General features: G+C 51.3%; 2 protein-coding genes across 2 annotated transcripts; both read right to left on the bottom strand.

Annotated features, from left to right (window-relative positions):
- Window positions 1-3,959: 3,959 nt before the first annotated feature.
- On the bottom strand, window positions 3,960-9,338 carry CDX2 (caudal type homeobox 2; the record flags this gene model as incomplete). Its single annotated transcript, XM_084235306.1, has 3 exons — window positions 3,960-4,429; window positions 5,252-5,397; window positions 8,798-9,338. The coding sequence occupies 3 exons, from the start codon at window positions 9,336-9,338 to the stop codon at window positions 4,160-4,162; spliced, it is 957 nt and encodes a 318-aa protein (XP_084091432.1). The 3' UTR covers window positions 3,960-4,159.
- An 8,189-nt stretch (window positions 9,339-17,527) lies between these two features.
- On the bottom strand, window positions 17,528-25,847 carry URAD (ureidoimidazoline (2-oxo-4-hydroxy-4-carboxy-5-) decarboxylase; the record flags this gene model as incomplete). The annotated part of the gene is made up of 2 exons (XM_084234727.1): window positions 17,528-17,874; window positions 25,673-25,847. The coding sequence occupies 2 exons, from the start codon at window positions 25,845-25,847 to the stop codon at window positions 17,528-17,530; spliced, it is 522 nt and encodes a 173-aa protein (XP_084090853.1).
- Between the last annotated feature and the right edge of the window lie 354 nt (window positions 25,848-26,201).

Here is a 26,201-nt window from a genome sequence, read left to right as displayed (position 1 = left end):
TCCTCCGGTGGCCGGGGAGCAGCCGGGGCTCGAACCGGCGCCGCAGAGGCCGCGGGCAGCTTGGCAACCCAGCGCTCAACCGCTGCGCCACCGGGGAGGCCCCCAAAATAAAGAATCTTTTAATATCATCTAGTTAGAGTAGCTATCGCTCTGTCCCTTTTGGGTTAAAAGTATCTTAAATTATAAGGAGGCTCCTGAGAGTCTCCAGAATACAACTAAAAGTGTTTGGGAACATCATTTTTTTTTTTTTTTTGGGTGGGACCCTCGTGGGTGGTGGGGGAACGAACTGGCGCTGCAGAGGCTGGGGGCAGCCTCGCAGCCCAGCACTCAACCCCTGCGCCACCAGGGGAGGCCCAGGGAACATCCTTTTTGATAAATGAAAAGGGAAATAAGTAATGCAGATCAGTAACTCACCTTTACATCTGGAATATCAATGCTTTGCCACTTGAGATTTTATGTAGATTTTGATAAAGTTAGCAAAGCTGAATGTAATAGAAAAACATCTGGGAGGGGTTATTATCATTTGAGAATTATTCTTGTTCAATGATTCTTTGTAAGACCCTTCATCACTTTGAAGAAGCACTCCCCCCCAAAAAAGCAGAAATGCATGTCACTATTGGAATCTAATCATAAATGCAAGCTGTAACTTGCATTCTCTTACGTTTACTTCATTTGGTCCACAAATTACAAAAGAGGCGGTGGTTCGGAGGTAGTCATCTCCCCAAGCTCATTAAGCTGGTAAATAGCTGCCAGTCTCTAAAAAGGGGTGCAAATAGTGTTCCTATATATACATATGTGTATATATACACAGATACATAATCTGTTCTTAAGATTGTTTATCTAACATTTCTTTTCTTTCATTTCTGCTTGTTACTTTTTCTTTTCCTGAGTAGTTGTGAATCGCAACAGTAAGAATATGACTGTTTACACATTTAAACGCTATTTAAGATTAGTTTTCTTGACTAATGGCAGTAACTTACTAGATAGTATTTGAAAGAAGTGAAATTCATTGAAACTTTCATTGTTGACATAGCTGTCCATCATGTTAACTTTATTGGATGAATATGATAAAACCGTGAATTGTCCATGGGGGGAGAGGAAGACTCCCCTTACTTTCTCTCTACTTATATACCTTTTTTCACATGTATTCCACAATACTGATAGCCGCCTCCCCTATATTTATCTTAACTTCTTAGTCTTTCTCTATTTTAGTATCATGCTCATTACGGTGATTTAAAAAGCATCCTGTGCAAGAAGAACCTTTCAGGGTGGCAGAAAGCCTCTCTCCCCCAGATTTGTTTTCCTTAAATATTCAACAGATCCCAAAATCTCCCGCGCCGGACTTAGTTTGAATATAGTTTCAACAGACCCATGGCCACATTGGGAAGCCCTCGCATGCCCAGTTCCGAAGGGGAGCCCTCGCATGCCCAGTTCCGGAGGGGAGCCCTCGCATGCCCAATTCCGGAGCAGTCGGAATGGAAGAGGTGGTTTCCAGCTGGGTCAGAACTTCGTCCCAGTCCAGGTAAGCTCCTGCTGCACAGCAGGCCCTGGCCCTGGCCGTGGCCCCAGTTCTTCCCAGAGCGCGCGCGCCCCCTGGCGGTCAGAGCGGAGCACAGCGCGGCGGGAGGGCCTAAATATGGGGAGTCCCTAACTATGGGGAGTCCCTACCACCTGCACAGCGCTGGAGGCGCCAGGAGCTTCAAGTCGCCCTGTCAAAAATACCCCGGGCGTCCTGGCTTCCCTAAGCTTTCTCAGGCTGCGCTACCCACTCGCCTTACGACCTGTATCCCCTCCGGCTTGCTCCAGGGATGGTGTCCGCACGTCGGAAGCGCCTTGGCTTCAACTGGCCTGGAAGGGCCCTCATTTTTTTGCCTTTTTCAGCGGCCTGAGAGATCCACAGGTAGATCACAGCCCCGAAACGGTCTTTGCATTTCAAAGCGCGCTCGAGCGCCCCGCCCACCGCCCGGATGCGCGCCGCGCGCGGGCCCGAGGCCGGCGTCGGGGCGAGGGGGCCGAGTCCCGGGAAGGGGAAGAACTTGTAATCGCTTGCAGCAGGACAATGCCGACTTTTGAACCTCTAACCACTAAGCAAACAACCCTTGTGCTCTAGCTCCACTGTCCAAACAGGGTTTATTGACAGGCGTTTCACAGCAACGCATAGCAACCGCGGCGCGGCGACTAAGGGGGCTAGCGAGGGGGCGCGGCCAGGACTCCGGGTCCGAGCTCCGCTCCTGGCGCGGGGACACCCCCCCCCACGCCCCCTTCTCGAGAGCCGGCCAGGCACTCGCCCTGCAATTCCGAGGCCAGAAGCCCTCGGGCCAACCACCAGAAGCCCTTTCTCAATCCCGGAGCGGAATGCGCCACCTTGAAGAGCCACGGAATTGGACAGATGCTGCAGCGAATATTTATGCGCATCCTTCCACCCACCCCCCCACCTTGAGACACTGATTAGGGCTCGAAGGTGCCTGTGGGAAGACTGAAAACGAGGCCAAAACCCTACCCACCAGGCTCTGCTGACAGCGCCCCAGCGCACAACGGCCGCCAGGACCAAAAATGTCAAGGGCAGCAGCAGCTCATCCAGATAACAAGTGACCGTCCACTAAAGAGCTTCTTAAACCGGTTCTTCTTGGGGGTGAGGGGAGTGGAGAAGAGAGGTGGGATGAGGAAACTTTTCGAACAGGGGAAGAGAGGTGGAGGCAGAAAGGACTTAAAGGAAATGCTCGGTGATTCACAGAAGACTGTATTCATAGAAATATTATTGCCTTTGGAAAAACAGAAAAAGTATTTTTATGGAAAGCCACGTTTAACTAGCTAGATTGTGGGGCATCTCTAGGGAGGAGAGAATCATTGATGAAAGGAATGTGTGTAATTGCCTCGGTGTGGCTTTGATGAGATGCTATGAGGTGGCTCTCTCCCTCACTTTGCCCTAGCAGCTGGGAAGCAGCTGACCATTCAGATGTGCATTTTGCCCAAAGGCACCCCCAGGGGAACCACACATTCCATAATGGAAGGCTGGGCTCAGGCTTGGGGGCAGGGAAGGTCTCAGAACCTGCTACCTCAGGCTTCAGCCCCTCTGGGGTAAAATGAGGTTGTCCAGATAACCTTCACCACCTCCTCCCTGAATTTTCTAATTCTAGCTTGCAAGCAGATTTCATTTCTTAAAAAAATAATTGTTCCAGACAAAGCCTTAAGAATATAAATACAGAATCTAAAATCTGAAAAGCTCATTTATCTCTTTTTTCTTTTTAGAAAACCTTTGTGTTCAAACGATACCCTCCCTCCCCACCCCCCTTCCCTTCACCATATCATTTCTCTCCCCATGGTTCCAGAGGCTTTTAAAATGCTGGCATGGATGTTACACAGACTAACAACACAAACAGCGGCAAAAACAACAACAAAAACTCCCCTTCTTCAGCAACCCCAAGATTGCGAAGATGACAGGAAGTCCAGGTTGGCTCTGGCATTTATAGCACTGACATACATTCAGCCCAGAGAAAGCTCTGGTGACAGGCTTTCTAAACAAGACGCTGTCCCGGGGCCCCTTCTCAGGCCTGGAGCCTAATAACCACCCCCTCACACCATACACAGCACATACACGGGCCAAGCCCTTCCTGGTCTGGGAAGGGATGAGAACAAAGACAAAGACCTGGGGGCTCTGCAGTCTTTTGGTGAGTCCAGGCTTCTATCTTAGCTGTCTCTGGCTTCTGCATTTAAATCTTGCCTGCCCCTGAGGCAGGGGAAGCCCTCACTGGTCCTTGGACAGCAGTGAGTAGACAGCAACCATCTTGGCCCCAGAGTCCTACTCTCCCCTTGGCTCCAACCAGATTTTGGAGGTGAAGACTTGGGAAGGAAGGGGCTGAAAGACTGGTCTGTTTAGCCAGTCCAGGCAATGTTCTGCCAGGACCCAGCGCAGCTCTGGTGGTCATCTGGACCCCTCACTGACACAGAATCCGATGAAAATGTCAAAAGCTGGGAGAATGTCTTCTTGAGGCCTCCAACCCCACTTGTCTTTACTCCTGGCCCCCATTTTCCTCTGAGAGCTAGGTGAGTTCAGTGTACACTGGGATAGGAGAGGTGGGGTCTCTCCTGAAGATTCTAGCAGAGTCCATGCTCTTCATAGCTCAGCCTGGAGTTGCTCTGCTGCTGTAGACACTATAGGTCACTGGGTGACGGTGGGGTTTAACACCGCCCCAGCTGGTCCCAGCACCCCAGGGACAGAGCCAGGCACTGAGCCTTGCAGGGAAGACACGGGGCTCAGGGGCTCCGGTAAGCTTCTCAGAGGGCCTGGCTGCGGCTGGGGAGGCTGCGGTGCGGGTGGCGGGGGCTGCTGCTGTTGTTGCTGTTGCTGCTGCTGCTGCTGCTGTTGCTGCAACTTCTTCTTATTGATTTTCCTTTCCTTCGCTCTGCGGTTCTGAAACCAAATTTTAACCTAGAAATGCAAAGTTGGGGAAAACAGAAGGTGGTGAAGAAGGAGGCGATGGAGGGACAGAGTAACAATATTCAGCACTAGCACCAATATCTCGCTCCAGTTAAAGGACCCGAAGCCCTCCTGACGTCCCGGTGCTGTAGCCAAGACTAATTCAGCCTTCTCAGAAGAATGTTCCTCTCTCCTGTATCTTTCCAAAGCAACCTTTATTTGCAACTCTCCTGGAGGAGTTCAGAATCTCAGAACTAGGAAAGCAGAATTTGCAAGGCCTTCTCTATACCAAGCAAAAGAGATCAGTACTGGGTGTACTTGAGAAGGACAACCTTTGGTCCCTCTGAGCTCATCCGAAATGGACTAGCCTTCACCGGGTTGCTGAGAATGAGATTTAATTTGGCGTTTCCTGGTTGTAAATTTGGCCGTTTTCCTCCATCCCCCAAACTATACAGAGTATTCATGAGTCAAGCCTCACCCTTCTAGTCTTTATGGGCAGGGAATGGGGTCTTTTATTAATTTCTCCCTTTTGTGCTAGGCACAAAAAAGTAGGCCTCTAATTTAAGTCTTTAACTGACACAAACTGAATTCTGGATTAAACTATCATGCCCCTTCCCATTCCCCACAGCAGGAAAAAAAAATATTTAACGACATAAAAAAAAAAAACAAAGAGAGGTAGCAGAAGTCTTTCTAAAAAGTATTCAGAAGACAGTTGCTCTACATCCTCCTGCTTAATCAAGTGGATTCTGAGGTCTGACCTCTAACTCTCCCCACAGGAACCCCCCACAGGACCTCCCCACACCCCCCTGCAGTGACCGGCCAGGCGGCTCCCACCTGCCTCTCCGAGAGCCCCAGCGTGGCGGCCAATTCGGCTTTCCTCCGGATGGTGATGTAGCGACTGTAGTGAAACTCCTTCTCCAGCTCTAGCCGCTGGTGGTCGGTGTACACCACTCGGTATTTGTCTTTTGTCCTGGTTTTCACTGCGGAGGAAGGAAAAGTTAGGGCTGAGAACAGCGAGGCAGCCCATCAGTCATGGGTAATGACAAACCTCCTTAAACCAACGGTCATTTCTCTTCCTCCATCGCTCTGGGGGGCCAGGGTTTGGCTGGTTCCTGCTGAGTTTGACAAGACCCCCCAGAGGGTGGGGGTGGGTGAGGCTATCCTGGGCAACTAAGCTAACCTTGGGGTTAAGTGGTTTTTAAAAATGAAGAAAAACTGAACCTGCATACAGACAGAAGATAGCAGAATACAGCCAACCTTTTGGCAAAACTGAAATACCGGAGCTGGTCAGACCCAAAGCAAAGTGGCAGGGTGCAGGGCCCAGCGCCCAGGGAAATTCAGATTTTCAGGCCAAAGAGAGATGGAAGGCCACCCAACAACAGCTGGGATTGTGGGTGAGTGTTATTGAGGGGCTACTTTGTTTGTTTTGTTAGAAAGGGGGGGTACAGGAGCTGATAGTTTTCCTCACCTCGCCAGAATCACCGTCCAGGCACATTATTAGGCCCATCTGGTGGAATTCTGAGCCCGCGTCCGGTAGACACAAAACTCCTCCCCCTGCGGACATTTTATACCTGGGGAGCCTGGTTTGGCGTCTGCTTGGCACTTTTCTTTTTTAACCCCCGCCCCATTTATTTCTGCTGCAAACGCGGGCCAGACTCATCCTGACCAGTGATCTGTGCTCATTGAATTGAGTCAACATATTAAACCTGGAATTGATTGTTTTACTGAAGGGCCTTGACAAATAGTGCCGAGGCAGCCGAGCAGGCCCTACCTAACATTTCCCCCCGGCCTGTCCCGAGCCTGCCCTTGGCAGAGCCCCGGCCAGGAGCTGTTCTTTCCCGCCTGACCCCAAGTTGGGGCCTTCTTGAAGCAGAACAGGTTCAATCGCCCAGTGCCCAGTTCTACAGGAAGATCTAAAGGGTCTGGGAGTTGCTTGGAGGTGTTTAATGCCCCGCAGGCCGACTTTGTTCAGGTAAAACCCTTTGCAAACCACAACAAAAGCGCCCTGGGAAGATACAGGCCGGATCAGAGGGAGCTCCTCCGAGCCGCTGAAAGGGCAACACAGTCTCAAACAATGCAGGACAAGGCGATCTTATCAAAGAAAAGCCCTTTCAATGCCTTAATAACAACCGCATTCTGTTTGAATTACCACTACTGAGCAAATGGCGGTGCCGGCTTTCATCTCCCACCCCGCCAGGCGCATTAACATAAACACCGCCCGGCAGGCGCATTTGAATGGGTGCTGCGGCCCCGACCCCGCGCCTGCGAAGAAAGTAAAGGGAACTGACACGTCCCGAGAGCCTCCCGAGCGGTGGGCGCGTTCGCGAGCCTTACCGCCCCGACCCACACGCGCTGCTGCCAGGGGTAGTCGCCCCTCGCAGGCGAGGAAACAGATCCGACTCGATTCTCTCACGAACATAGTGTAACCGGGGCCGGCGCCAAGGACACCATCAGGGCTGGCAAGCGGAGCACCGGGGCGTCCTCCGAGCTGAACCCGGATAGGGATGCTCGCCTTGGGGTGCTCGGGAGCGGCTATGGCTCTAGGGTTGCTCTTTCAGTATCCCGAACCAGCGGGGAAACGCGCGCAGGACCCTGTGCGCCCCGGAATCCATGCCCCAAAGGCCTCGGAGGCGCCCCGCACCCCCTGGGAACCTAGGAGGGGGCTGCAGGAGAGGAGAGATGAGAGGGACTTGTCAGAATTCATTATTGACTGCGAAAGTCACCACCCTCTTTCCGGGCCCTAAAAGAGACAATGGCCGGGCTGGGAAGGTGTATATCAAAGCGGGCCGGGCCCAGTACAGCCCCCCGCCCCCCTAGCCTCTTGACAGATGACGCTCCGCAGAGGAGTCAGGCTCCCGCCCGCGGGCCGCGGCCTCCCCACATTAACATCACAAGGGCGCCGGGCGCCGACTGCGGCCTTACCACCTCGGCGCGGGACTTCACAGCGGTCTCTCAACTGCTGACCCCGCGGCCTGGGTTCCTGCGGCTGCCCCCACCCCTTCCCCTGGCCCTGGCCTCTGCCCCACGGCCACTCTCCTGGGACACGCGCAGGCCGCCTCTAGAGCCTTTTTTGGGAGTTCGCTCGGATGGGATTAGGGCGCTTCCTCTTGGGGAGCAGACCTCGTAGAGGCCCACCGGAGCCTGGCCCTGTGTCCCTCTCCCTGGGCAGCCTCTTTTCCCACCAGGACTATCCCCAGCATGTGCACAATAACGCCAAACTGATGCCCAGAGACAGCCCCCAACAGCTGTTCTGATTTATACAGCTGTAACTGACTATAAAATTCTGCTAAGGCTGTAACCTGCATGTGGCAGGGCTGGGCCAGAAAGGAGGGGGTAGAGAAAAAAGCGGAAGTATAGAAGGCTGGGAAAAGACTTCATGAAGTAAAAAGGGGACACCAAACAGGACTCTCCCACCACACCTATTCTCATTTCCTCCCCATCTTGACTCATGTTGCAACACCAGAAGGCACAGACCTGGAACCAGTGAACTCCACAGTCTGGCCAGGTCGGGATCTTTGCAGGGTCATCTCCTGAGCAAGTTTCCTGGACTATGTACACATAGGCAACCCACAGATCCTCCAAGTAAAGGTTGAGAAGATTTTTTGTTGTTGTTGTTCACCGCAGCAGTTGAATACCAAGGTTTCCTCCCCTTCTCTCAGTTCTCTGCAGACAGGAAAGGACTCCCAGGGCCTCTTGCTCGTGGCCCTCCGACCAGTGATCCACACATCAAAGGTTCAAAGACCAGGGTGTGCCCCCTTCCCCTGAGCTCCTGGGGCCAGCACCTTCTTTCCGGGGACAGCAGCTTGGCCCACTCTTTCCACTCCCTACTCACTGTAGCTCGGATCCCTTGAGTTGGCCTTAATGGCCAAGCAAGAGCCCGCTCAGCCCAGCCTACCCTTCTTGGGTAGCTCAGATGGACAAGGAAGGCCCAGAGAGAAATGGTCTACGGCCTGACCAGGTGCAGCTCGAGCTTCCCTGTTCCCAGCGGCTCAGAGCTGTATACCGAGTGCAGCAGCAGCAGTAAATTGCGGGGACGCAGCTCCACTGTCCTGCGGCTATGGTACCCCGACATTCCCGGGAGTGCTCGCGTGTGAAACAGGGACCTTTGAAGAGAGAAGACTCTCCCGTTCCGCCAGTGGAACACTGGTCGTGAGAACACCCCCCCCCCCCCCGCTCCCCACAAGCTCAGGTGCAGTAGCCAGAGAAGCCCTGAGGGCCAGAACCCCCCGCATATCTCTTTCCATGCTTCCCCTCCTGGCACGGAGTTCCCGGACAGCCCCGGACGCGCCGGGGCGCACTGAACCCAAGGCAGGTCCAGCTGCCGACAGCGGGGCGCGCGCCATCCCCAGAAGCCCTCCCGCGGGGCGCGCTGCTGTTTACCTTGGCTCCCGAGGGACTGCTGCGCGGGCTTCCTCATCCACTCGCACAGGTTCCGCCGCTGGCCGCCGGGGGACAGTTGCTCGGCGGCCGCGGTGGCTGCGGGCCCGGGGGCGCCGGGATTGAGCGTCTGCAGCAAGCCCGAGGCGCAGGAAGGCGCGGCGGCCGGGTGGTGCGGGTGGTGGTGCGGGTGGTGGTGCGGGTGGTAATCGGCCGGGCTGCTGTAGCCCATGGCGGTGGCGGGGGAACCCCCGTTGAGCCCGTGCGCCACGGCGTTGGCGGCGGCCGCTGCGCCCCCGGGCGCGTAGCCGTTCCAGTCCTCGCGGAGCGGGGCGCCGTACGCCGCCGGCCAGGATGGCCCCGGGGACTGCGCGCTGTCCAAGTTCGCGGCCGCGGCTGCCGCGGCGGCCACATGATAGCCGCCATAGTCCGGGTACTGTGGGGGGCTGACGAAGTTCTGCGGCGCCAGGTTGAGCCCGCCGGAGTGGCGCACGGAGCTGGGGTACATGCTCACGTCCTTGTCCAGTAGGTAGCTCACGTACATGGTGGCGTGGGTCCGACAGCAAACCTCACCATGCTGCCTGGGAACGGACACTGGGGACGGCCGGGGGCGCGCGAGGGGGTCGGGGCCGGGGCCAGGGGGCGCGCAGAGCGGCGGGTGGCTGAGCCCCGGCCGGCGGCGCTCCGCGGGCTCCTCGCCGCGCTTCTGCCTCTGAGGCGGTCCCTCCTTCTGGCCGGCCTCCTCCCTAGTTCCCTCCTCCCGCTCTTCCTACTTTCCTCCCACCTCCTTCCCACTGGGCTGCAGAGGCGGGGAAGACCCGCCACGGGCTGGCGTGCGGAGCCCCGGGCCGGCGGCCTTACGTGATTAACGAGTGTTTACAGGACTCTATTAGTAATGACACAGACACCAATGGCTGGAGACGTCGAGGCGCAGCGCGCACCGAGCGCACAGCCCCCCGAAATACGATTTGCATTTGAAAAGATAAGGGGTGGGGGGAACTCGCGAGAGGGCAGCGACCCGTTCACAGCTAAATATTCAAACCTTTATTGTTAAGGGCTTCCTCCTTCCAACCTGGTGCACTTTAACCTCCAATCACAGGTTCAAAGAATGAAATCAAGAGACTTGCAAAAGAAGAGGGGAGAGAAAGAACTATCTCGATGGGAATCTGGGCTTGGAGACGGAGGAGTGTGTGCTTGCGTTTGCGGGGGTTGGGGGTCGGCGGTGAAGAAGCTCCTACCCCAAAGAGAAAAGAAAAGAGAAGCCATTGCTTTGATGACAGACCACGTAACTGACCAACGCCGGGGATGACGGACTGAGCCTTGAAAGAAGGGCCGGTTCCTCCCCTCCCTGCGCCCTGAGCAGAACTACTGCTCACCCCCAAACAGCAGTCACCACTAATCATTTCTGTTCTTGCCCAAGGAGACCACTCACCCTCTGCAAGAGATAAATTATGACCCTAGGTACAGACTGCATCTACGAATTCATCCCACACTTGGGGTTTAAGTTAAATCAAAGCGATTAATTTTTTTAAGCATTTACATTAAAGGCTCCAAAATCTTAACTGCAAACCAAGAGTCTGGCTGGTGGAATAGGAGTAGCAGGAGGGGGTTCTTAGAATGCTGGTAATGTTGGGGGGGGCGGTTTGTTTTGTTTTTCAGGGTTTTTTGTGGGTTTTTTTTTATTTTTTATTTTTGGCAGGATGCTGTTTAAACGGTGTGCAATTTGTGAAAATTCAACGAAATACACATCTGCTTATTATACTTAAATAAGTGACTAAAATCAAGGGAAAGAGTGCCTAGGATTTCTACTAATATGTACCTAGCTATTTATATGCCACATACCTTACCTGTGTCTTAAAAACACTTTCTCCTTTACAAAGTAAAACATTTTCTGAAGAAAACTGTTTTTCACCTCCAGAAGATGGGAAGGAAACCTCAGGCCATCACTAATGATTTCTCCTGAAAACTCTAAATGCCTGAAGGGTTGAGAAAGGATCCTCCTTGGTTTTTGAAGCGCCATGTCTCAGGGCCCCGGGCTCCCAGTGGCAGCCGCGGAGCTGGGTCAGGAACTGCCCAGACGGGAGCGCGGGCCACAGACTCGCCTGCCTGGCTCGCCCACCTCCGTGGAGAGCCGACACGAAGCGGGTCGGAGGATTTGGGAATCACCCTGGATGGCTGGCAGGCCGGGCAGGCTCACTGGGTGGTTTGGAGCGATCGCTGAACAGCAGGGCTCTCGCTGCTCTTTCCCAGATCTGCACTTGTCGGGTCTAATTGTTAAAGATAATTTGTCATTTCATCTTGTCCTCTCTGCAGCCCTTTCCAAGGTCCTTTATCCCCCTTGATCTTCACATCCCTCTGGATCAGGAACAAAGCTGATGTTACCATCCTCTCCAGTTTACAGATAACATCAGGAAGAGGCCAACCGCAGCTGTATCAGAACGAACCTAGGACTGCTGAAGCTCCTTGCTTGCTGGTCTAAGGAGGAAGACTAAAATTGGAGAAATTTGAGCACTCAGCAAATGGGAGATCTGAGCAGCTCCTCCAGGTGGGCTTCCCAGGGCTGGCCCCTACTGCTGAGTGGCCTCGGTCCTCTAAAAAGAATTGTGGGGGGGGGGCATATTTGTGTATGTATGAAATAAATTGCAAACCCAAATACAGAAACCAAACCAGTGAGTGGTGGGGGGAGAAAGGGAGAAGTCTGCACTCTGCAATGGGTAGGGATGTGGGTGGTAAAGTCGTGGGCACTGTGGACTTTTGATCTAGCAAACATCTTTCTCCTCTTCCTGAAGACACAATCCCTCTATCTGTCCCCCACAACCCCCTCCCAAGCCCCAAGCTCTGGAAGCAGAGGCCCAGGCTCAAGCCTGAGTCCTCGGAATGTGGGCATTCTTTGGAACAATCACTTTATTGGGTACAGCCATCCACTCCGCCCTGCGGTGGTCACTTCCTGAGTTTTTATGGCCAGACAGCCGGCCACTGGCTAATTATCCTGGTTTTCCAGCTGTGTCTTCATGCTCTGCCCCGGAAAAAAGACTGTGGCTCGCCTGCCCAAATGCTTTGGGGGCAACCAGGGTTGCTGTGGCCCCAGAGGTCATGCCATGCCCAGAACTGGTTGGACCACAGGGAAACCTGAGTCTACTTGTAGTGTGAGGGCTGAGGAAAGGAAATCATTGTGAAAACCAATCATTTCCTTCTCGAAAAATGGGTCTTCCCGTCAGCAATGTGGCCTTGCCATGATTCTGGGGTGTGGTGAAAGGAGTGGATGACGATATCCTTGGAATAGCCTCTCAGAGTGGAAGTGCCCCCTCACATCAGGTTGCCCTCTCAGTCGAAAGAGAGCCTACCTGGGTCCGGAAAGGAGCAGGGTGGTGGGAGCAGTCAGAAGGGGGGTGGAGGTGGCAGATGAAGAGGAAACCTGGGTTTCTTTTCATCCTAATGGCTTAGCCTCTGTCTGGTCTTTATCGGGTGCCCATTCCCTGGAGGCCAGTGTTGGCCAGGGGTGGCTCCTCTAGCCTCTGGAGACAGGTGAATGGTCCCCGGGAGTACAGGTGCCACCTGCATCCAGGCCCCAGGCAGAGAGGACCACCTAATATGGCCATCTCCATCCCCTGCTTGCTTCTTGAGGCTCCCTTTCCAGCTGCACCTCTGGTGTCCAGTCAGTAGCCCCATGAGAGAGAAGCCTTCTGAAAATTGCTTTGGAAGAGACAAATTCAAGCTTTCCTAAAAGGAAGTTTAGGGCTGAAGTTGGGCCAGAGCTGGAACTGTGATACCTATGTAACCAGAGCTAGAGCTGACTTTTAAGGGTAGGAGACAGGAAGAAAAAGACCCAGGTAAATAAAGCGTCAGGAAAACTATAAGGGCAGCCATGACTCAATCATCAAAGAGACATCTTTTTGCTACTGATGGTGTAGAGGCCAGTCCACATTCTTCAGAGAGGGTGGGGGCTTCCAGGTTCTCCGCAGGTGGCAAAAGTAAGGGTGCAAAGGGGGATGGGGAACAGGAGGCACCGGAAGGGGAGGGCAGCTCCACTAGGCAGATGAGACACTCCTTGAATCCACAGATCATTGACAGGGCTCCCTCCCTGCTCAAAGGTCTCCGGTGTTTGCTTGGGCTTGGGGACCCTGCTTTTCCCCATATTTGTGGCTCCTGGAAACTGGGGAGCCTGTGACCCTTGTAACCCAGGTAGGGCAGGCTGTCCCTATCCACCTTAGCATGCAAGCCTACTTTCTGAATCTTGTTTAGATCATGGAAATTATCCTAAGACCTGAATTCCCAGGACAATTGAGGAAGAGTAAGAAGGAAGAGAATGTTTTCTGATAATTATTCTACTCAACAATCTACATTGTATGGAGAAATGATTCAATCGCTACTCAATTTGGAGTTTAGGGAGTTCTTCAGTCATTGCGCTCAATCAGCAACCCCTTTGCACAAAGTAAGACTCAATAATGGGTGCTTTGGTCCCCAAACCTGGTACTGTTCTGCCATAGCCAACTCAGCTAAGATTTCTGGGAAGGAACTGATCACAGTGTCCTTTCTGTGGCAACTCCCCAGCATCCATAGCCAGCCCAGCCCATTGGGTCACAACAGAGCCCTCGGTGTTTACCCTGAACACCAAGGAAAGGTTGCAGTTGCCCACAGTTCAGGTTTCAATCACTTCTTCCTCCGGAACAGATGTGTCCCCACCTGCCTGAACAAGGAGTGAAGAATGTATTCCCCCTGCGCAGCTGAGTGTCTAGTCCTCTGTACATGAGGAAAAGTTCCCAAATTTGTGGAAATTCATTGGTGGACTGGAGTTTAGCCGCTCAGTGACCAGGGTGCTGGAGAATGAGGAAACAATCGCCTCTCTCCTCTTTTGGAGGAGCCACCAAGTTTTCTGATCCTTGGCTAGGAATACATTTTTTTTTTCTGCTCTTCTATCCAAAATATATTCTCAAAGCTAGCAGACTGAAGAAATCAAGAGTCTTAGGAGAAAGGGTAATATTTGGGTTCAGAAATTTGGTTTTGCACATTGAGTGAAAGTAATACAAAATACCTGGCGGTCATCATTTTCTTCTGAAATTTGAGTCTGTGGACAATGTGCAGTGGATGACACAGAGAATGAATTAAGGCTCCCAGAGGGAGGGACTTTGGGTTTCGCTCAGCAAGAGGGTGGGGAGGGGAGAACCAGGCACTCAGATCCCTAGAAACCAAATGTTACCACGTGGCTTTGACATGGAGGACCTTCAATTACCATTTGTTCACTCACTAACCTCTCGTGCCTAGAGTGACCTTTGTTTATCATATGAAAATATGTTCCTAGGAAGCCCTACACAGTGGGCTTTATGTGGCTGAGGGCAGGCACTCAGAGAGATAAAGGCTCAACTTTCATTGAATCCATTGGACCATTTAGAAGCTACTCTCCCTAGCTGGGAACTAACTCAGAGTTCTGTGTAACTCTTCCATTTTACAAAGGAGAAATCTGAAGCCCAGAGGAATTCAATGACTGTCCCCAGGTCACACAGCTAGCTGTTCCAGCCACTAAAATTAAATGAGCTACTATATACAGATTATTTGCAACCCATAGTGCTCTGCACAGATGTTAATTATTACTAAGCCTGTTAATGTCACCCTGGAAACATTGCCTTCCCAACACAAAACCAACTAGTACAATTCTGGGAATCCACACTCCCCACCCCCACACCAGAACAATCAGGTTCTGCTGGTGGGACAGTTCTGCCAGCTTTCCACCTCTTAATTTCCCCCTTTCACAGGCACCTGCTAAATGCAATGTTCGTTTACTGAATGGTGAACTGTCCATAAATTCCATCCCAGATTTTTCTCCAGTTGCCAGCGAAAATATCCATCTACTTTTGTCCCATAGGATATACGTTCTGAGGATATAGCTCTTTTCAAATTTTTGAATGGGAATCCATAGTTTGTGACTGATGGCTGGTAATGATTTAAAAGGAGTAAAGATTATGCAAGGTAATTGCGTTGTTTTATCTCTCCCTTCCCTTCGTTGCATATCCCTGTCCAGAGACATTTGGAGGGAGGGTGCACACACCAAAAAGACTTTTTGCAAAAAAAAGGGGAGGCTCCCCACTCAACTTTCCTATTACATAGATGAGCGGCACGGTCTCTGTGACTCCGGTCCATTTCTGGAAGGATTGGCCGGGTTGGGTTTGGACATTCCAGGGGGATGCGAAAATTACAGAAGCAGCTTCCTACTTGGGCAAAATCCGTTCATGTATGGGTTGAAGGGTTCCAGAAACTGGTATCACTTCCTCATCCTCAAATTCTTAGCGTTGCCATCGTGCGCTTTTTTTTTTTTCAAACGAATTTGTAAGTAAAGTACTAATTAATCACGGTAAAATCTCCACCAATCAATTTTGCGCTCCTACACTCGCTGGGCTCGCCCTGAAATCCCCCAGCCCCCACCGCCCCCAGGGTGGTGCGCTCGCCGAGATCCAAGACCGCCCGCGCGGCTCTGATCCCTGCGTCGGGGTTTGTCTCCCGCGTCCTGCGCACCCATGAGCGCACGAGAGAAAAGACTTCCCCAGGCCCAGGTGGATGAAACCCTGGGCGCGTCGCTGCTGGACGGTGATAACCTCGGCAATCACAGGTGGTTTCTTCCTACCGGAGAAGAAAAGCAGAGGCACCAGTGCATTTTGCCAGGACTTTTCCCGGCCTCCGCCTGCTCTCCGCACCATAACTGCAAGTGTTCAGGCCACTCTGTAGGAGGCACGGTTCAGCTAGCTAATCCTCCCCCTCCCACCCTCCAGTTCCTTTGAAGGGGTGGACCCAAAGCCTTCTCCTACTCATACCCCCTGTTGCAGAAATAAACAATTTCCCCGACAAGCTTTGAACCCTTTAATTGTAACTGCAATTGGAGACACCCGGATCTTCCCTGGAAGTCCAGATCTTTCCAAAATACCACAGGGAATCTCCACCAGGGCTAGTCCTGCTACCTTTGCATGGAGTGGGGGGGGGTCATTTAAGAACTGGACTCACTCCAGTGGACAGGGTGCCTTGAACATAGTGCTTTATTCTGAGTCGCAGGCCCAAGCTGTGGCACACGTATCCTGGGCCAGAAAACTCTTTGCCAACCACCAGTTATCTTGTCTGTGTCAGGAAAGTCCCCATGTTCCCCTGGCTGGAGGGAAACAGGCGTCTAACCCCGGGCCCTAGGGCCCTACCACTGTCTCAGGGTTTCAGGGCATAGGAACTGAGTCATGGGGGCCACTCAGTGGTGAACAGTTAGTGCTTCCACGTGTTGAGTAGACATCTGGCTCAGGCCCAGCCAGAAGAGACCCTGGCACTGGTCTCCAGGGAGGCTGGTGGCTGCAGCTCCCTGCCTTGGCACCCCTCCCTCCTCCACCTCCAGCCTTGGGTCTTCACGCTTGCCAGTAGTAGGGCTCTCCTGTAAGATGGGAAAGGGGAGTGAGCTTCCTGGTGTGTCCAGAGTGGCTTCTTCCTACGGATTAGCCCCAGGTCAAGGGTGCAGCCACACATTTTTTAATGGAAAGAATTTTTCTTGTGTTGTTGTTGTTGTTGCACATGGGACTGGTCACTAGTGGAGGTTTTTGTCTTGGAAAGAGCCAATACTGCTTCACCTTTTAATCTATCTGCATGGAGATAGATATGTGCATGGCTTGTTCCTCCTTTGCCAACAAAAGCCTCACCACCAGCATTTTTGGGGTTGGTTAGACATACCTGTGTGGGTGTGAGAGAGAATGTGGTGGGCTCCTCCTGCACTAGTGGACATTTTGGGCACCAGGGTAGGGAGCTGCCCAGTCCCCTCCTGCCGGCATTAACATGCTCTCCAGAGGTGGCTACCCTGGCCAGAAAGATTTCTGTGGGCCCCAATGTTCCTCCATGATCTGCTTTATCGGTGCTATAATGTCTCATCTTCATTCCCGGATTCACAATACCCAGTACTACTCAGTGAGCATTAAAAAAAAAATTTTTTTTTTAAATGACTGATGGGGTTCGCGGAGCAGTCTGTGGTTTTGTTGACCCAACTCTGTTGAGTCGACCTCCGGGAGAGGCAGAGGTCCGCCCGCCCCTGACCTTCAGGCCCTGCCAGCTTGGGGACGCTCTCACCCCTCTGTGGAGCGAGTGTCCAGCTACTCCACCCGCCCTCCGTGGAGCGCCTTCCCAACGCCAGCCCATCACAAGGCTCTCCCCTGCCCACCGTGCCCCACGCGCAGCTCTCCCGACTCCTGGGACAAGAAAAGAGCTTTGCCTTCCTGCTTAGGCTCCAGTAGTTACCCCGGAGCGAGAAAGCCCGTTCCGCTCACATGTAAATTTTCGGTACAGTAAATGAGGTGGGAAAAGAAAAAACAAACAGACAAACCGCTGCAGGATAAAAGATTCCTTTTTCCGTCCATTTTGCTATGCCATTCGGGCTTAACAGGAGAGGGTGGGGATCCAACAAAAGCTGGATGGGCGCTTTGGAATCCTCAAAGGCTGGTGAGGTCCACAGACCGCAAAAGGAGTGAAGAGTTGAAGCAGTGAGTTGGATAAATCGGGGGTAAAGCACGAAACTATATAGATCGTTTGGACAAGCATGTGCTTGCGGGTGGGTGAACACAGGGGCTCATTATTCCTAGGATCGCCTCAACTCTCCCCTTCCTTAGTGCGGTGTGTGAAGCCGTTCCAGGCCTGCATCAAACTCCCGGCCCGGGCGCACGGCGCAGCGCCGCGGCCTCGGAGCGTCTGGCCTTGCGAGCGGGTTCTGTGCTAGCTCGGTTGCTACAGCTTGGCTGGGTCGGCTCCCAGGATGTCGGCGAGACGCAGGCGGCCGATCTTCTTCACCTCGCCCAGGGCGGTGCGCAGCTCCTGCGCTGGCGGGCAGTGCAGCCGGCGGGCCAGCTCGCGAGGCACCGCCGCCCGGTCGCTGAGGCGCGCGGCGAGCACGAAGGGGAAGCCGAAGCGCGCGCGGTACTGCGCGTTGAGCTCCGCCAGCCGGAGCCTCTCGTCCGTGCCCAGGCTGGCGAGCCCCGCGCCGCTCTGTTCCCGCTGCGACTCAGCGGTGAGCGTGCCCCGCTGCAGCTCGCGGCCAGCCAGGTCCGGGTGGCAGCGCAGGATGCCCTCTTGGCCTGCGGAGAAGCAGACACGCGGCCGGGAAGCGTTAGCGCGCCCGCTCCGCGCTGCGGAAAGCGCGCGAGGCTGCGGGCGGGAGGAGCCGGACCCCCCGCCCCGGCCGGGAAGAGGGTTTCAGCAGCGAAGAAGGGTCCGCAGGTGGTGAGGAGGAGCAGCTAGAGGGGCCCGGCCGGCGCGGGAGAGCGCGGAGCGCCCGCCCTTCAAACGTGTCCCGGACCTCGCGCCCCTCTGCCCCGGCTTCTTTCGGCCGGGCCAGGACCCAGGGGCGGGGCGGGAAGTGACAAGTTTGGCCTTTGAGACCTTGGGGCACGATGAGCCTAGGGGAGAGGCCGCTCAGGTTCGGAATTTACGACTTGCTCGGGAGGGAGAAGGGATGCGATAAGGAGCTCCAGGATTTCGTATCTTTTTAAAGTCCTTTGCTGTTCGGGGGGCTTTGATGTCGCTGAGGGCCGGACACGAGGACCCGAAGACTTCCTGCATAAGCCGCCGAATGAGTTTCGTTCGGTTGCAAAGGAGAAGGGGTTGGTTCTCGGGGATAACCACCCTGGGGCTTGACAAATAAATGCCCAGAATTTTGTGACCTGAAGTGTGAATTCTGGGCTTCAGGAATCAGGCTTCCAAAGAGCCTCGCAGATGATTAACCGCCAAGAAGCCCATTCCTGCAGGAATTCCACAGCCCTTTGACTGAAAGTGGCTTTCTTCATAGCACCCGCTCACCGCTCACCCTGTCTGAGGCTTAGTCCCCTTTTCTGGCTGTAGCTACAGAAGAGAGGAGGGCAGGGGGGAAGTTTTCTTGGAAGATAGCATCTCATAATCTCGCCAGCCTAAAATTGGACCTCCTGCTGTGATATCTGGGATTTAAAATTCTAATCCAGGGGGTTTCCCTGAGCCCAGCCCAATCACCTTGCTTAGCTCTCTAAAGAGAGGATTAGACTCCTCAGTCTAATTCTGGGCAAGATTTCAGATATAGCAATTAGGGAGCCATAATTGGTGCAATGAGTAATAACACCTAGCTTGCTGAGTAGTTGTGAGGATTAGACACAATTCATTTACTTAAAACACTGCGCCTAATGATAACAAACGTTCAATAAACAGTTATATTATTAGTCGTAGTAAACTCCGTGGACCTGGGCTGAGGTGGGGGCTGGAAGCATCTGACTCTGGTGCCAGAAGTAGGCATGGGGCTCTAGTAAAAAGAGGGATCCTTTAATTATGTTATGGCATAAATCCCCGCATACACAAACCTTATAGTTTCTGTCCAATTAAAGGATGATCGGAATTTCACCATCAAACTCACACACCAGCTTTCCGAGAAGTAGTGATAACTGGGGGTAAAGGGACACCTCTATTTAAGAGAGACGCAGAAAGGGGTGAGTGGCCTGCCCGAGGGCACTTAGTCCGTAGCTGACTGGCACTGTACCCCAGACGCCAATGGAAGGCGTTTTCAGCCAGTGCCTATAAAAAGTGGGAGTTTAAAACGAAACTCAGTCCCCAATAGTTCCATCTCTGCAATAGCACCGTGCAAGAGGCCCTCTCGTGTCCTCTGGCCCTCGGGCACTGCAGACGCCAAGTGTTTCTTCCCAGCTTCCCGCGTCCAGCCCTCTCGGGTGGTGTGAAACGTAGGTGTTAAATTCCCTACCTGCGCCCCTCCTCCCCGCCCCCCAAGTCCTAGGCCTGGGCTTGGCTGTGGCACGCGGCCGCTTCCCCGGCTCGCCACACAGCCGAGTTGGAAAGCCTTCTGCACCCACCCAGACCTTGAACCCGCAAAGGCTCCTGGCTGGGGCGGGCGGGGTGGTGGTGGTGGTGGAACATCCAGTACTAGGCGGCTCCACAGGTCCAGACCCGCTAGGAACCCCCGCGTCCCCGCCTCGAGTATCCAGTTGGAAAATCCGAAAAAATAACTTGTTGGCTATTCTCTATTCCCTCGCTCATTGGGGGCGGGCGGGGGTGGGAGGGTGGCCGAGACCCACTTTTCTATTAGGGCTCCCTCTCTCCCTCGGCTTCCCTTTCTGCCATTTCTTACTCCACAGAGGGCCAGTTCAGTTTAAGCTTCGGCGAGGCAGGGAGTGGTGGACACCCGGCGTCGGGGTACAGTCTGTCCCTCCTCGCCCCGACCGGCCTCCACTTTCTACCCGAGGTTGGCCGGAGCAGGGCGATCCCTCGCCTTCCCTCAGGCCTGTACCACGCTTCTCTCTCTCCTCCTCAGTCCCCTCTCTTGAAAATATCGCCTTGGGTTAATATTTGCCTAAGATTGAGCTTGTGTTTTCCACTGTTTGGGAAGAGGAGAGGGAGAAGAGAGAAAGGAAACTGAGAAAAGGTCAGAGCAAAGTGACAAAAGAAGAGGAACCTGGAATTTACACACACACACACACACACACACACTCACACACCCTCAGCTGCAGAGGAAAAGGAAAAGTAGGGAGGGGAGGGGGCTAGAAATGATAGGTGGCTGGGAAGAAATAGAGCCTGGCCCCATCCAGCCAAAGACTCTCTTCACTGCCCCAAACCACCATCCCTTTGGTACGGCCCAGGATGGCACCCACCCAGGCTTTTCCAGCTGCAACAAAGACTGAGTTACCCCCATGGATACAACCTGAAGGCACATCCAGTCTTGGTTCAAATCCCCCAAGGGGGCAGTTACTTCTCACCTCCTTGTCTCCCATACTTCAGGTCTCCCCACCCAGAATGCCCAAGTGCCAGCCAAGACATTTGAATGTTCCCATTTGTCAGGGCTGTGTCCATGCTGCCTTTCTCCCCTGCCCCCCAGTCTTTCCTAAAATCGTAGACTTTACTACCTGTGCCATTAATGTGGCACACCTAGAAATATAGGTGTGGACATATATTATTTGCTGTAACCACAAGACCTGGATCTTTGCACTTAGAAGAGTTCCTGGCCCAGAGTTGACAATTGTTTCAGTAGAAGAACAGAGTAGGCAGCCACCAAAGAGCAGACAATTAACATCCCTTTATGTATTCCCACTGAAATTTTCTCCCTCCTGATACAGTGTGTCACCTGTCCCTTCTTCCAATTAAACCTCTTCACTTGTGTTCTTGAGGCCAGGCCCTTTCCATCTCAAAGACTACATGTTCATACATCACTTTAAATACTCCCCATCTTACCTTCACTAACACACAAACATGCCTTAGAATCACTCACACCGTAAAATTAAAACCCTCCCTGATTCCCTGTTGACCTCTAAGTTTCTTCCTATGTCTCTGATCTTCTTTACAGCAAAGCTCCTCAAAAGAGTTGTCTAATCAGTGTTTCCACTTCTTCCCCTGCCATTCCAGGTTCTTTTTATTAAGCTTTCAGCCCCACCCACCAATCAGTCCACACGCATCATAGTCACAGCTGATCGTCTTGCCCAAGTCCAATGACCAGTGCTCTGTGCTCTTCTCTCTTAACCTCTCAGGAACATGTCACATGGTTGTCTCTCCTTCTTGACAGATAACTGTCACTTGCCTCCTTTCATAACTGGCTCTTGCTTTTCCAGCTCATTAACATTGAAGTACCCTAGACTCAGTACTCACAGCTCTTCCCTCCTCTATTAACACTGATCCTTAGGGTTCTCATCCAGCTCCTATAAAAACCACCAATTGTTTGGTGACACCCAGGTTCTATCTAGCTCTGTTTTCCATCGAGTTCTTTTATTATGGTCCAACTGAGCACTCAACATTTTCATTTGGATGATTAGTAGGCATCTCAGATTTAGGAAGCTCTTTTCTTCATCCTATCCTTTCAATTCTGAAGTCTTTCTCATTATAGAAAGCAGTACCACCACTCACCCAGTTGCTCACACTAAAATCTTAGGCATTATCCTTAATTTTCCTCATTACTGATCTGTCTTCCCCCAGCAAATTCTTTCAAAGACACACTGGCTTTAACTCTAAAATCTATTCTGGGAATCCAGCCACATGTCTCTAGCTCTCCTGCCAAAAACCAGCCTTACAACCATCACCTCTCACTTTCATTTATATATTTTAAAAGATTTATTTATTTATGCATACAAGAACTGGGGTATAAGCCAGAGGTGGGGGTGGTGAGAGAATCCACCAAAGAAAATGGGGAGCAGAACAGGCAGATCTACTGAAATACACTGCTGAGGGGAGTAGCAGTAGAGACAGGAGAGGTCTGCTGCGCCATGTGGGTCACCTCCCTGACTGGGGATTGAACTCATGATATAGTGGCTGAGGATAGTGTTGCATCTTAACTCCTTGTGCCATCAGGGAGGCCCTGTGTTTTTGTTTTTTTTTAAGATTTATTTATTTATGCATACAAGAGGAGGGTACAGGCCAGAGGTGTGGGAGGTGAGAGGATTCACCAGAGACAGAGTGGGGAGCAGAGCAGGTGGATCTACTGAGATACACTGCTGAGGGGAGCAGCGGACGAGACAGGAAAGGTCTGCTGTGCCATGTGGGTTAGCTTCCTGGCCAGGGATGGAACTCATGCTGCAGTGGCTGGCAATAAGCTTGATAGCTGTGTGTCTTTATCCCCTGTGCCGTCAGGAGACCCTTGACTGAACACATATTAATAGCTTCATCTCATACCTTATAGCTTGCATTTAAGGGAATTTTTAGTATCTAACTCCTTCATTCATTCAACAAGTATGTTCTGAAGTAACCATTAAATAATGAATTGTAGCATTATTCTAATTCCAAAATGCCACAAGGAGGCACAATTAACTCTAATATGATAGTTTGATAACTGTGGTTTGTAACACAAATCAGCACTAAATTGGTACAAGATATTGGGGTGTGTGTGTGTGTGTGTGTGTGCATGCATGTGTGCTTGTGTGTGTGTTTCAACCTTCTGTCTACTATTGCCATTTCCATGTCTGGAGTTTAGAAATTGTCTAGCTTGAAAGGGTTCTTTCTCATTAGTGCCAGAGTCAAATATTAATCCTGAACTGCCACCTACTGGTCAATAATCATCATAGCTTAATTTAAATGGATTATTAATCTTAGTTTAATAAGCAAGATTTCCAGTTTCTGTTAAAGGTACAGGGTTTCTTATAGCATCTGAAACAAATCCTCAACCAGGGGGATCACATATCCTGAATATCTCTTTAAGATTCCTTTTAGTTTTAGGATTCAAAGACTGATACCCCTTGTTTGTTCCTTACTGTCCACAGAGTAAAAAGCAAATAAGCAGTCAATCCCATTTTATTTGAATATTTAAACAAACAAACATGGGATATGGGACCTCAACTGTTAGTGTTAATTGAATATATTAGGGAATGAATAAATTAAACCTCTAGAAACCGTTTCTAGACTTTGCTTTTCATTCACTGGAAAATTTGTCCAAAGCTGTTGGATTAAGTCAGGGTTTGAATCCTAATTCTTCTACTTTCTAACTGTGTGTCCTTGATCAAATAAGTTACTTAATCTTTGTCTCAGTTTTCTCATCTGTACAGTGCTAGTTAAAACTAGAGTACTTACTTTGTAAGGTTATTAAGAGGATCAGTTAACAAATGCTGATAGTAAGGGTTCCATTCATTTTAGCTATTGTTATTATTGTTAATATCACCTACCTAATATCATTATGTTGGTTAGATATAGAGCAGTGCCCAGACAGCATTGATGCTCTGCTCCCAGCTGCCTTTCTCTGTAAGTGGGACAACAGCACAAAACTGAGAAGCAAGCTCCACCAACAGGAAGACAAAGAATTGTGAATAGTGCAGAAGCCAAGGGCCTCCCTGGTGGCCTAGGGGTTAAGTCTCAGTGCTATCAAGCTACTGGCAGCCACTGCAGCATGGGTTCGATCCCAGGCCAGGTTGCTGACCCACATGGCGCAGCAGACCTCTTCTGTCTCACCCATTGCTCTCCTTAGCAGAATATTTCAGTATATCTGCCTGTTCTGCCCCACCCCCAACAATCTGTCTTTGGTGAATCCTCTCACATCCACACCTCTGGCCTACACCCTAGTTCTTCTACCAAGAAGAACCATACTTCTACCATAGTGCACTTCTACCATAGTGCAGAAGCCAATGACCATCTAAGGGGCTTCAGCTCCTTCTAGACCCACAACTAAAGTCACCCCAATTAAAAAATGCGGGGAAAGGGTAATGCCAGAATCCATCATATTTCAACATCTTAGGACAAATTTTATTCATGCACGCAGCAAACCTTTAATAAGTCCCAATATTTTATTTACCAAGTAATGTGGGATTCTGACACTGGCTGGAATACAAGGGATCCATCAAATATAAGCTTTGGGAACAAATGCCAGTCCTGCCCTGAGGTCCACTTTGCTCATGATTATGGTTGGGTTTAACCTTAACTAGACCTTAACTAACTTTAACTAGAACTGTTGGTCAAACTGGTTGGGGTGACTGGTAATGGGAAAGAAGACAGAAATAGGGAAATTTCTATTTTATTATCTAAGTTCCTAGCACAGAGTAAACACTAAATAAATGTGGGTTAAATAACTGGATAAATCAATGAATACAACATTTAAATTATCCTTGCGATACTAGATTTTCTCCCAATTCTTTGGTAGTAGGTCATAGGATTTCCCTCCTTTTATTTTTCCTGATAGAAAAACAGGCATTCCTAAGGTGTTTATACCTTTTACAAGTCACTTCCCCTCTGGCTTGGAAGGTTTGCATTTGGCCTCCTCCATTGTCCTGTGAGCTTTTGAACTACCAGTGGCCTCTTGCTCTTTCCAGCTTGGGCTGCAGGCTTTGTATTGACAAACTGGATTCACTTCACTCAAGGTAGAGTTGGACTGTGCCTGTGAATTACCAGTCAGGAGCTCCCCCTAGAGCCTGAGCCTGTGGTGGAGCCCCGAGTTCAGCTTTGGAGCCCTGTGAGATCTGTCTCCTCTCAGCTAATCCATTAAAACATGGCCCTAGCATTTTTGTCAGCTTGATTTTGTAATTATCCTCCTAGATGTACCTAAGATGAATGAAAATGACTTCCTTATTTTGGAGACATTTATATGATGACTGGAGACCTTCCCCAATGTCAAAGCCCTGGACTGATAGGTGGGACTGTTGGTCTCGTTATGGAAGAGCAGCTTTCCCTCCCTGCCCAGATCTCTTAGGAGACCCCTTTGTGAAGGCAGCCTGTGCCCCTCCCTGTCCCTTCAGCTTGATCCAGGAGTCTCTGAAGAGTGTCCAGGACAGCCCAGGAGGCTGGCTGGGGCTGACCCTCAGCCTCTGAACCCCTGTGAGGCTGTGCGTCATTCTGAGTCATGTGGGGTTGGCCTCAACCTCCATGGCCCCAGCGCCACACACGGCCAAAGTGCCTCCTTTCCTCTTTCTACCCAGAGGAAATCAACAATTTCTTTCTCTTTCTTCAAATTTTTTTTCTCTCCTCTTCCCCTCCCCTAGGGAGTTGCTGGTTTGAATGAATTTACTTTCCTCTGCAGTCTGGTGCAAACTGGCCCATTCTGATTAAAAATGTCAGCCATTTGCTTTTCCCCCTGGGCTCCTAAGATACTCTGATACTGTGTGACTCCTCTCTAGCACAGGGACAGTCCCAATGAGACCTTTGGCCTCCAAGTCACTGTGAAGCCTGAGGAGGAGTCAGACCTGTTTCTCTTTCCTCCCACCTCACAGCTTTTATATTAACAGTCTCTTTACCTGTGCCAGCGTGTGTTCTGCTTTTGCTGAAGCCTTACAAATACTTGACTCCCATTTAATAAACCTGATGAAACCACTGAAGCTTACAATAAAAGAGCTAAATAAATATATCAATTTTGAGGAAGTAGACTAAAATGCCTAAAAATATTTTGATAAACATTTGCAATCCCTTGCCACAGAATCTCAGCGTCAAGTATGGAAGCCTTACCTGACTCTGGTAGAGTGTCGATAAAGGCAAAAAAGTGCTTCTCTAAATCTCCCAGGTCAGAGAATGGGCGCTGGGACCAAATAGCCGCTGCAATCAGAGGACATCTCTCAATGACATTCCCAAACACGTCCACAAATTCTCCGAAGTCCATGGAGTTGACCTTCTCGATGTCCATGGCTTGTCTTCACTTGGAGGCAGCAGGACGTGGACTTCCTCTCGGCGTGTGAGTGACCAGGGCTTTGCCCACCAGGTTATATTTGCTGAATGCACAGCCTGGTCTTTATGCAACACCAGCTTGGCATGTTTTGAATGCCTCTGAGAAGCGGATCCAGAATACTTGTGTAATGAACAAACACAGGCTTAAGGTTCTAATCCAGGGATCAGAGAAGGTGACTATTTCCAACCAAACAATTCCCATGACTAAAGCCAGTGGGGTCTCTATTTTGCTGTCTGCATTCAAGTCAGATAGAACATTTGTTGTCATTCACAATTTATTTTATTTTATCATTTTTTATTTTTTTTAAAGATT

This window comes from Talpa europaea, assembly GCF_964194135.1.
Source record: "Talpa europaea genome assembly, chromosome: 6".
Classification (NCBI taxonomy): Eukaryota; Metazoa; Chordata; class Mammalia; order Eulipotyphla; family Talpidae; genus Talpa; species Talpa europaea.
Note: the sequence above shows the minus strand (reverse complement) of the source record. Positions and strands in the feature narration are given on the sequence as shown.